Consider the following 11915-nt stretch of genomic DNA (forward strand, 5'->3'; position numbering starts at 1 on the left):
GTGCATGATTATTTGACATTATCGCAATTATTTTGTCATAATTGTCATAATCGTGAATTTTGAAAAATGTCTGAAATAGTGGAAATAGCAGATCTACAAGCTCACAACGCGTCGCATCGCGGCGTGTTGTGAGCTTGTAGATCGGTGTGTGAAACTGTGTGAAACACAAGCTCCCTATACGTGGCTGTGTGGGTCTGTGTGTGTGTGTGTCTGTGTGTGTGTGTGTGTGTATGTAGCCTGACTTCGGCGCGTAACTAGTGCCGCACCATTTACGCCACTCGCGCAATATATACATCAAAATGTGCGGCTCGGCTGGGAATGGTGTTCTATTACCTTTCGTTCCGATCCGCCTTACCATGCCGACGTAATTGGCAAAAAACGACGCTTAATTGTCCCCATTGACTTATAATGGGACAATGCAAGAAATCACTTTCCTCGGAGAGGAGATTCATAATGATTTTAAGAATGAATCGAAAAATAATTACATCACTCGGCCTCATGGCCACCATGAGGCCGAGTGATGTAATTATTTTTCGATATAACGGCCCACTTTACGTTTTGCCCCGTAACTAAAATTCTTTTTTCCCTGGATTCCTTGGGTCAAGACGCATCTCCCCATATAGGCCACGCCCATTTGCGCCAGGATAGATTTTCCGCCATCTTGAATTTTCTCCAAAACACACTTTTTGCTCCTTTTCCTACATATTTTCTTCAAATGTCACAAAAATCGGTACACATGATCTACACACACACACACACACACACACACACACACACACACACACACACACACACACACACACACACACACACACACACACACACACACACACACAGCTCCACTTCACACGGGTGTGATTTTTAAGTAGTAAGTTGTCAAATATGTCAGTAATTTCTTTGTATATTTAGGTTATGTGTCATATCTGCCATGTACAACTTGAAAGCCTAAAAGCCAAACAGAAATGTAAATATAGCTGCAAGCAGCAATAAAGTGGCCAAAGCCAAAAACACCTCAAATCATGAACACAGCACAGGGATGTGCGTGAAATCTTGCAAGCACATTCCCAATATGTCAAGGAATAGATACCAACCTTCTCACATTGGCCTGTCATAGCGCCACCAGCGGGTCAACTTTTGCATAACACATTTTTGGAACAAAATGGACCAATCTTTGACGTCAGTAACGTCAAAGAGAGCACTGCCTGCGATCTTGACATTTTGTGCTTTTATAGCCATTGTTTTCTGGCTTGAAGCGAGCCCACAATTGTTTCGAAGGAACAATATTTTCTAGTTATTATTATTACCCTTATTATTGTATTTGTTAAGAACGTTTCGTTGTCAAGCTCAACGTGAGGTATTCGCACCCATACATGGAGGAATGGAGAACACCAGATATGGAGATAGTCCAATCCATCATGTCATATGGGACTGCCGTCATTGACAATAGCCATTGTTAGGCCGGAGTCAATGGCAACCAGGCATGGGCGGCATACGTGTCAGATTGACGTCATAGATGAACCCTATATAAGCCGGCTTCCCATTTATCTCAGCTGATTGTTCCCTTCACCTCAAGTAAACTCCTGGTTAAGAACTATTGGAGTCAAAGAACAGTATATCAGGAAAATGCCAGAGGACGAGGGCCCATCGACCTCGTCCTCTGGCATTTTCCTGATATACTGTTCTTTGACTCCAAAGAACCACACTTGTGGGGGCTCACAATCTGATGAACACGAGCAGCCCGAGAACTGGATTGAATCTCAAGTAAGCTCATGGCTAAGAACTATTGGAGTCAAAGAAAACTATATCAGGAAACTGCACGAGGAAGAGGTTGATGGGCCAGTTCTCCTCAAACTGGATATGGACACTTTGAGGGATACCTTTGGTATGAAATCAGGGCCTGCCAAGTTGCTAATTGCTATGAGAGATGAGCTTATTAAATGCCCCGCCCCCACCCTAGGCCAGAAAAAGGACACTGGTCAGGAACAGTCTGTCTGTGTGCTGACCTCAAAGGAGGACAAACCACGACCTATTGACAAACGAGGCATTGAGTTCATGTATTTTAAATACAGGGTTCTGCAGCCTGAATCTGGTGTGTTTTCTCCTTACCGTGAATACAAGTCCTTTGCTACAGCTGCCACACTGGATAGAGATCGATTACAAGCTATATTTGCCAGAGAGGTTCTTAAATTTGGAACTGCTTGTATGAATATAAAATCAAATGGCACAATCTACTTTGGTGTGATGGACAGCAGAGATGATGCAGGGTACACACACGGTGAGATCATTGGTGTCCCTGTAAAAGACAAAAAGGTCTATGTAGATGCATTAGATCACATTGAGAGGAGTTTCAGTTTCTCTGACAGTGAGCGTGTACGGTATTGCATTCGTCCACCTTGTTTCGTTCAGGTAATAGATCGCACAAGTTCTGAGAAAAGGTATGTAATAGAGGTTGACATTGTACCATCCATAATTATGGTCGGTGGCAGAGTGTTTTCTGTCCGCCTGCCAAACTTCAACGAGTCGGCCAACAAAGTAGAATACGAGAAAGAGACAATTTACTCGTGGGTGGGCTCACAATCTCAGAGGGACAGCGAGTGCATTTTCCGGCAGCGGCACCTGCCGCGGCATTGCCAGAAGTGCCGACAACAGCCGCGGCAATGATTCCTTTGCCCCGGCAATTATACCTAATCCGTGGCATAGCCGGACAGAGCGGCAGTCGGCCGGCATGGAGCTTGCGTCTGCCACTGTTGCGGAACCTATCCCACCCCCCACGATGACCACCAGTGGACCAGCTTGTCACATCACGCTTGCTTGCTCTCTGCCGAGGACCACCGGGTACCACTGACACTGCCGGCTTCCCATTTATCTCAGCTGATTGTTCCCTTCACCTCAAGTAAACTCCTGGTTAAGAACTATTGGAGTCAAAGAACAGTATATCAGGAAAATGCCAGAGGACGAGGTCGATGGGCCCACAAGTGTGGGCTCACAATCTGATGAACACGAGCAGCCCGAGAACTGGATTGAATCTCAAGTAAGCTCATGGCTAAGAACTATTGGAGTCAAAGAAAACTATATCAGGAAACTGCACGAGGAAGAGGTTGATGGGCCAGTTCTCCTCAAACTGGATATGGACACTTTGAGGGATACCTTTGGTATGAAATCAGGGCCTGCCAAGTTGCTAATTGCTATGAGAGATGAGCTTATTAAATTCCCCGCCCCCACCCTAGGCCAGAAAAAGGACACTGGTCAGGAACAGTCTGTCTGTGTGCTGACCTCAAAGGAGGACAAACCACGACCTATTGACAAACGAGGCATTGATTTCATGTATTTTAAACACAGGGTTCTGCAGCCTGAATCTGGTGTGTTTTCTCCTTACCGTGAATACAAGTCCTTTGCTACAGCTGCCACACTGGATAGAGATCGATTACAAGCTATATTTGCCAGAGAGGTTCTTAAATTTGGAACTGCTTGTATGAATATAAAATCAAATGGCACAATCTACTTTGGTGTGATGGACAGCAGAGATGATGCAGGGTACACACACGGTGAGATCATTGGTGTCCCTGTAAAAGACAAAAAGGTCTATGTAGATGCATTAGATCACATTGAGAGGAGTTTCAGTTTCTCTGACAGTGAGCGTGTACGGTATTGCATTCGTCCACCTTGTTTCGTTCAGGTAATAGATCGCACAAGTTCTGAGAAAAGGTATGTAATAGAGGTTGACATTGTACCATCCATAATTATGGTCGGTGGCAGAGTGTTTTCTGTCCGCCTGCCAAACTTCAACGAGTCGGCCAACAAAGTAGAATACGAGAAAGAGACAATTTACTCGTGGGTGGGCTCACAATCTCAGAGGGACAGCGAGTGCATTTTCCGGCAGCGGCACCTGCCGCGGCATTGCCAGAAGTGCCGACAACAGCCGCGGCAATGATTCCTTTGCCCCGGCAATTATACCTAATCCGTGGCATAGCCGGACAGAGCGGCAGTCGGCCGGCATGGAGCTTGCGTCTGCCACTGTTGCGGAACCTATCCCACCCCCCACGATGACCACCAGTGGACCAGCTTGTCACATCACGCTTGCTTGCTCTCTGCCGAGGACCACCGGGTACCACTGACACTGCCGGAGGCGCCGGGGACCACCGGCACCGCCGCTTCTGCCGGCACGTGCCGGCACCAGCCGGATCCGCCGGCACCTGCCAGCATCTACCGGATGTGCCGGCACCTGCCGGTACCTGCCGGCATCTGCTGGCACCTGCCGGATGTGCCGGCACCTGCCGGCACCTGCCGGCACCTGCTGGCACCTGCCGGTACCTGCCGGTCACATAATAGGCTGGCTTTTCCTAATTCTGCCCATTTAAAATATATGTACCCAATCGTGACTCTTAGACCATTGATAAGGTCCATGTGAACTAGTTTGTTGAAGCTTATTCATTATGATGAGCGAGATCGCGGCCGAGATCGCGGCCGTACCGGACGATCGCTGTGTCGCGCACTGCGGACAGTGTTGAAAGCCACATTTAACATTCTCCACTGCACAGACTCCACCCCCGATAGCAAAAAGTGAATGTTTTTTTTCTGGTTGGCCAGTCAGGGAGTCTCAGGGACCAATCAGAAGGCTGACAAACGGTGAATTAGTTTAGTTGTACTAGCTTTAGCTTGAACAGAGCTTTCATTAGAGCCTAATATGAAGATTCTATGACAATGTAAAAAAAATGACCTTTCAGAGCTGATAGTTGGCATCCCTCTTGGATGAGAAGTTTAAAATTCAAACCTCGGTTCGAAGTGAAGCGGTGGACAGATAAAACCTCTATTCTGAATGTATTTGGAGAGCCGGTATGACAGTTGGTATAATAGGTTGAAGGCCAAATTATCATGTGAAGCTTGACCGATCCTCAAAGTATCCATTCATCTGACCGGGAGGGACACCCCTGCTAGAAAAACCAGCACAGACCAGCACAATGTTCATGCTGGTCTGTGCTGGTCTATGCTGGTTTATGCTGGTTCATGCTGGTCTGTGCTGGTGCTGGTGCTGGTTTATGCTGGTCTGTGCTGGTCCCATGCTGGTCCACCAGCACAGACCAGCACAGACCAGCACCAGCACCAGCACAGACCAGCATGAACCAGCATAAACCAGCACAGACCAGTACAGACCAGCACCAGCACAAACCAGCACATGTTGTGTTTTATTGCTGGTCTGTGCCGGTGCTGGTGCTGGTCCAGCACAGACCAGCATGAACCAGCATAGACCAGCACAGACCAGCACATGTTGTGTTTTACTGCTGGTCTGTGCTGGTGCTGGTGCTGGTCCAGCACAGACCAGCATGAACCAGCATAGATCAGACCAGCACCAGCACAAACCAGCACATGTTGTGTTTTACTGCTGGTCTGTGCTGGTGCTGGTCCAGCACAGACCAGCATAGACCAGCACAGACCAGCACCAGCACAAACCAGCACATGTTGTGTTTTACTGCTGGTCTGTGCTGGTGCTGGTCCAGCACAGACCAGCATGAACCAGCATAGACCAGCACAGACCAGCACCAGCACAAACCAGCACATGTTGTGTTTTACTGCTGGTCTGTACTGGTGCTGGTGCTGGTCCAGCACAGACCAGCATGAACCAGCATAGATCAGACCAGTACCAGCACAAACCAGCACATGTTGTGTTTTACTGCTGGTCTGTGCTGGTGCTGGTCCAGCACAGACCAGCATGAACCAGCATAAACCAGCACAGACCAGCACCAGCACAAACCAGCACATGTTGTGTTTTACTGCTGGTCTGTGCTGGTGCTGGTCTGTGCTGGTCTGTGCTGGTCTAAGCTGGTCATATACAAATAGGGACAAATAGTGCAATAACCGCCATACCACGGTTTTGTGATGCATACTGCAGTGTAAATTCTTTACCGCAATTATGATTTATTATTATTATTACCAGTAAGACGCCTAAGGGCAAATATCCATCCATTATTTCCAAATGCAATCTTTTGTAAAATACAGGCGTATTTGTCATCGAGCCAAACTGACTGCAGGGGGCAGCCATTTGCAATGAACGAGGCTCACAAATGTCCCTCGCTCGCACCAGTAGTTTAGAGCATACAGTAGAAATGGAGAAACTAGATCCAGGCATAGAAAACGAGCAGAAAAGGGATTCCGTCACCATTGTTGTTTATGTGTGGTCGAGATTTGAGACCAGCGTTATAGGAGCTGTTTATACTGTAGACACCCACGCCACCCCCCCATCTGCTCACAGTGCTCAGACAGGGTAAAGAACTAACGAACGGCCGCTCGGTGAGTATGCTCGTTCATAGCAGTAAAAGAGTTTTTATTATTATTAGTGTGGTTGCCAGGGCAACCACATTATTACTCTGGGGAATTTTGCAATTTTAAAAACTCTTAGTCTCATTGACTTGAATGGGAAACTCCATATATAGTGAGTAACTTTTATGATGTAACTTTTATGATTTTTTCCCATTGACTTTGAATGGGAAACACCATAGTAAGGTAAATTCTGTTAACTTTTGTGCAACCACACTCGCAATTTCCCAAATTGCAATTTCTCTAGTTAGTGTGGTTGCCAGGGCAACCACATTATTACTCTGGGGAATTTTGCAATTTTTAAAACTCTTAGTCTCATTGACTTGAATGGGAAACTCCATATATAGTGAGTAACTTTTATGATGTAACTTTTATGATTTTTTCCCATTGACTTTGAATGGGAAACACCATATATAGTAAGGTAAATTCTGTTAACTTTTGTGCAACCACACTCGCAATTTCCCAAATTGCAATTTCTCTAGTTAGTGTGGTTGCCAGGGCAACCACATTATTACTCTGGGGAATTTTGCAATTTTTAAAACTCTTAGTCTCATTGACTTGAATGGGAAACTCCATATATAGTGAGTAACTTTTATGATGTAACTTTTATGATTTTTTCCCATTGACTTTGAATGGGAAACACCATATATAGTAAGGTAAATTCTGTTAACTTTTGTGCAACCACACTCGCAATTTCCCAAATTGCAATTTCTCTAGTTATTGCCAGACCAAAGGTATGGCCTACAGAAGCCTTTGTCTGTCACGCACGTTTTCTCCATAGATGGTCATGATGATGACATGATGATGACACGCCTTCAAAAGGCAGACAAATGACGTCATAAATGATGATGACAGACAGACCCTGGGCAGAACCAGAAAAGTCCATTGAGGTCAATGCAAGATTGGTGTAAACTTGAGGATTGGTCGAGCGTCACATGACATTTTGGCTATCCAGCCTTTAAATAGGGGTCTGGCACAACCAGGTTGACCTGGTCTAGTTATTAGTGTGGTTGCCAGGGCAACCACATTATTACTCTGGGGAATTTTGCAATTTTTAAAACTCTTAGTCTCATTGACTTGAATGGGAAACTCCATATATAGTGAGTAACTTTTATGATGTAACTTTTATGATTTTTTCCCATTGACTTTGAATGGGAAACACCATATATAGTAAGGTAAATTCTGTTAACTTTTGTGCAACCACACTCGCAATTTCCCAAATTGCAATTTCTCTAGTTACCCTTATTATTGTATTTGTTAAGAACGTTTCGTTGTCAAGCTCAACGTGAGGTATTCGCACCCATACATGGAGGAATGGAGAACACCAGATATGGAGATAGTCCAATCCATCATGTCATATGGGACTGCCGTCATTGACAATAGCCATTGTTAGGCCGGAGTCAATGGCAACCAGGCATGGACGGCATACGTGTCAGATTGACGTCATAGATGAACCCTATATAAGCCGGCATCCCATTTATCTCAGCTGATTGTTCCCTTCACCTCAAGTAAACTCCTGGTTAAGAACTATTGGAGTCAAAGAACAGTATATCAGGAAAATGCCAGAGGACGAGGTCGATGGGCCCACAAGTGTGGGCTCACAATCTGATGAACACGAGCAGCCCGAGAACTGGACTGAATCTCAAGTAAGCTCATGGCTAAGAACTATTGGAGTCAAAGAAAACTATATCAGGAAACTGCACGAGGAAGAGGTTGATGGGCCAGTTCTCCTCAAACTGGATATGGACACTTTGAGGGATACCTTTGGTATGAAATCAGGGCCTGCCAAGTTGCTAATTGCTGTGAGAGATGAGCTTATTAAATGCCCCGCCCCCACCCTAGGCCAGAAAAAGGACACTGGTCAGGAACAGTCTGTCTGTGTGCTGACCTCAAAGGAGGACAAACCACGACCTATTGAAAAACGAGGCATTGAGTTCATGTATTTTAAATACAGGGTTCTGCAGCCTGAATCTGGTGTGTTTTCTCCTTACCGTGAATACAAGTCCTTTGCTACAGCTGCCACACTGGACAGAGATCGATTACAAGCTATATTTGCCAGAGAGGTTCTTACATTTGGAACTGCTTGTATGAATATAAAATCAAATGGCACAATCTACTTTGGTGTGATGGACAGCAGAGATGATGCAGGGTACACACACGGTGAGATCATTGGTGTCCCTGTAAAAGACAAAAAGGTCTATGTAGATGCATTAGATCACATTGAGAGGAGTTTCAGTTTCTCTGACAGTGAGCTTGTACGGTATTGCATTCGTCCACCTTGTTTCGTTCAGGTAATAGATCGCACAAGTTCTGAGAAAAGGTATGTAATAGAGGTTGACATTGTACCATCCATAATTATGGTCGGTGGCAGAGTGTTTTCTGTCCGCCTGCCAAATTTCAACGAGTCGGCCAACAAAGTAGAATACGAGAAAGAGACAATTTACTCGTGGGTGGGCTCACAATCTCAGAGGGACAGCGAGTGCATTTTCCGGCAGCGGCACCTGCCGCGGCATTGCCAGAAGTGCCGACAACAGCCGCGGCAATGATTCCTTTGCCCCGGCAATTATACCTAATCCGTGGCATAGCCGGACAGAGCGGCAGTCGGCCGGCATGGAGCTTGCGTCTGCCACTGTTGCGGAACCTATCCCACCCCCCACGATGACCACCAGTGGACCAGCTTGTCACATCACGCTTGCTTGCTCTCTGCCGAGGACCACCGGGTACCACTGACACTGCCGGAGGCGCCGGGGACCACCGGCACCGCCGCTTCTGCCGGCACGTGCCGGCACCAGCCGGATCCGCCGGCACCTGCCAGCATCTACCGGATGTGCCGGCACCTGCCGGTACCTGCCGGCATCTGCTGGCACCTGCCGGATGTGCCGGCACCTGCCGGCACCTGCCGGCACCTGCCGGCACCTGCTGGCACCTGCCGGTACCTGCCGGTCACATAATAGGCTGGCTTTTCCTAATTCTGCCCATTTAAAATATATGTACCCAATCGTGACTCTTAGACCATTGATAAGGTCCATGTGAACTAGTTTGTTGAAGCTTATTCATTATGATGAGCGAGATCGCGGCCGAGATCGCGGCCGTACCGGACGATCGCTGTGTCGCGCACTGCGGACAGTGTTGAAAGCCACATTTAACATTCTCCACTGCACAGACTCCACCCCCGATAGCAAAAAGTGAATGTTTTTTTTCTGGTTGGCCAGTCAGGGAGTCTCAGGGACCAATCAGAAGGCTGACAAACGGTGAATTAGTTTAGTTGTACTAGCTTTAGCTTGAACAGAGCTTTCATTAGAGCCTAATATGAAGATTCTATGACAATGTAAAAAAAATGACCTTTCAGAGCTGATAGTTGGCATCCCTCTTGGATGAGAAGTTTAAAATTCAAACCTCGGTTCGAAGTGAAGCGGTGGACAGATAAAACCTCTATTCTGAATGTATTTGGAGAGCCGGTATGACAGTTGGTATAATAGGTTGAAGGCCAAATTATCATGTGAAGCTTGACCGATCCTCAAAGTATCCATTCATCTGACCGGGAGGGACACCCCTGCTAGAAAAACCAGCACAGACCAGCACAATGTTCATGCTGGTCTGTGCTGGTCTATGCTGGTTTATGCTGGTTCATGCTGGTCTGTGCTGGTGCTGGTGCTGGTTTATGCTGGTCTGTGCTGGTCCCATGCTGGTCCACCAGCACAGACCAGCACAGACCAGCACCAGCACCAGCACAGACCAGCATGAACCAGCATAAACCAGCACAGACCAGTACAGACCAGCACCAGCACAAACCAGCACATGTTGTGTTTTACTGCTGGTCTGTGCCGGTGCTGGTGCTGGTCCAGCACAGACCAGCATGAACCAGCATAGACCAGCACAGACCAGCACATGTTGTGTTTTACTGCTGGTCTGTGCTGGTGCTGGTGCTGGTCCAGCACAGACCAGCATGAACCAGCATAGATCAGACCAGCACCAGCACAAACCAGCACATGTTGTGTTTTACTGCTGGTCTGTGCTGGTGCTGGTCCAGCACAGACCAGCATAGACCAGCACAGACCAGCACCAGCACAAACCAGCACATGTTGTGTTTTACTGCTGGTCTGTGCTGGTGCTGGTCCAGCACAGACCAGCATGAACCAGCATAGACCAGCACAGACCAGCACCAGCACAAACCAGCACATGTTGTGTTTTACTGCTGGTCTGTACTGGTGCTGGTGCTGGTCCAGCACAGACCAGCATGAACCAGCATAGATCAGACCAGTACCAGCACAAACCAGCACATGTTGTGTTTTACTGCTGGTCTGTGCTGGTGTTGGTCCAGCACAGACCAGCATGAACCAGCATAAACCAGCACAGACCAGCACCAGCACAAACCAGCACATGTTGTGTTTTACTGTTGGTCTGTGCTGGTGCTGGTCTGTGCTGGTCTGTGCTGGTCTAAGCTGGTCATATACAAATAGGGACAAATAGTGCAATAACCGCCATACCACGGTTTTGTGATGCATACTGCAGTGTAAATTCTTTACCGCAATTATGATTTATTATTATTATTACCAGTAAGACGCCTAAGGGCAAATATCCATCCATTATTTCCAAATGCAATCTTTTGTAAAATACAGGCGTATTTGTCATCGAGCCAAACTGACTGCAGGGGGCAGCCATTTGCAATGAACGAGGCTCACAAATGTCCCTCGCTCGCACCAGTAGTTTAGAGCATACAGTAGAAATGGAGAAACTAGATCCAGGCATAGAAAACGAGCAGAAAAGGGATTCCGTCACCATTGTTGTTTATGTGTGGTCGAGATTTGAGACCAGCGTTATAGGAGCTGTTTATACTGTAGACACCCACGCCACCCCCCCATCTGCTCACAGTGCTCAGACAGGGTAAAGAACTAACGAACGGCCGCTCGGTGAGTATGCTCGTTCATAGCAGTAAAAGAGTTTTTATTATTATTAGTGTGGTTGCCAGGGCAACCACATTATTACTCTGGGGAATTTTGCAATTTTAAAAACTCTTAGTCTCATTGACTTGAATGGGAAACTCCATATATAGTGAGTAACTTTTATGATGTAACTTTTATGATTTTTTCCCATTGACTTTGAATGGGAAACACCATAGTAAGGTAAATTCTGTTAACTTTTGTGCAACCACACTCGCAATTTCCCAAATTGCAATTTCTCTAGTTAGTGTGGTTGCCAGGGCAACCACATTATTACTCTGGGGAATTTTGCAATTTTTAAAACTCTTAGTCTCATTGACTTGAATGGGAAACTCCATATATAGTGAGTAACTTTTATGATGTAACTTTTATGATTTTTTCCCATTGACTTTGAATGGGAAACACCATATATAGTAAGGTAAATTCTGTTAACTTTTGTGCAACCACACTCGCAATTTCCCAAATTGCAATTTCTCTAGTTAGTGTGGTTGCCAGGGCAACCACATTATTACTCTGGGGAATTTTGCAATTTTTAAAACTCTTAGTCTCATTGACTTGAATGGGAAACTCCATATATAGTGAGTAACTTTTATGATGTAACTTTTATGATTTTTTCCCATTGACTTTGAATGGGAAACACCATATATAGTAAGGTAAATTCTG

General features: G+C 46.2%; 2 protein-coding genes across 2 annotated transcripts in view; both read left to right on the top strand.

The window, feature by feature from the left end:
• The window catches only part of lama2 (laminin, alpha 2), a gene marked incomplete at its 3' end in the record, with an annotated part of 414125 nt that overhangs the window by 281807 nt on the left and 120403 nt on the right, over positions 1-11915 (top strand).
• LOC308300323 (sterile alpha motif domain-containing protein 9-like) lies at positions 2945-3931 on the top strand (the record flags this gene model as incomplete). Its single annotated transcript, XM_080744139.1, has 1 exon — positions 2945-3931. The coding sequence occupies one exon, from the start codon at positions 2945-2947 to the stop codon at positions 3929-3931; it is 987 nt and encodes a 328-aa protein (XP_080600265.1).

This window comes from Nannobrachium achirus (genome assembly GCF_963921795.1).
Source record: "Nannobrachium achirus genome assembly, chromosome: 16".
NCBI classification, from domain to species: domain Eukaryota; kingdom Metazoa; phylum Chordata; class Actinopteri; order Myctophiformes; family Myctophidae; genus Nannobrachium; species Nannobrachium achirus.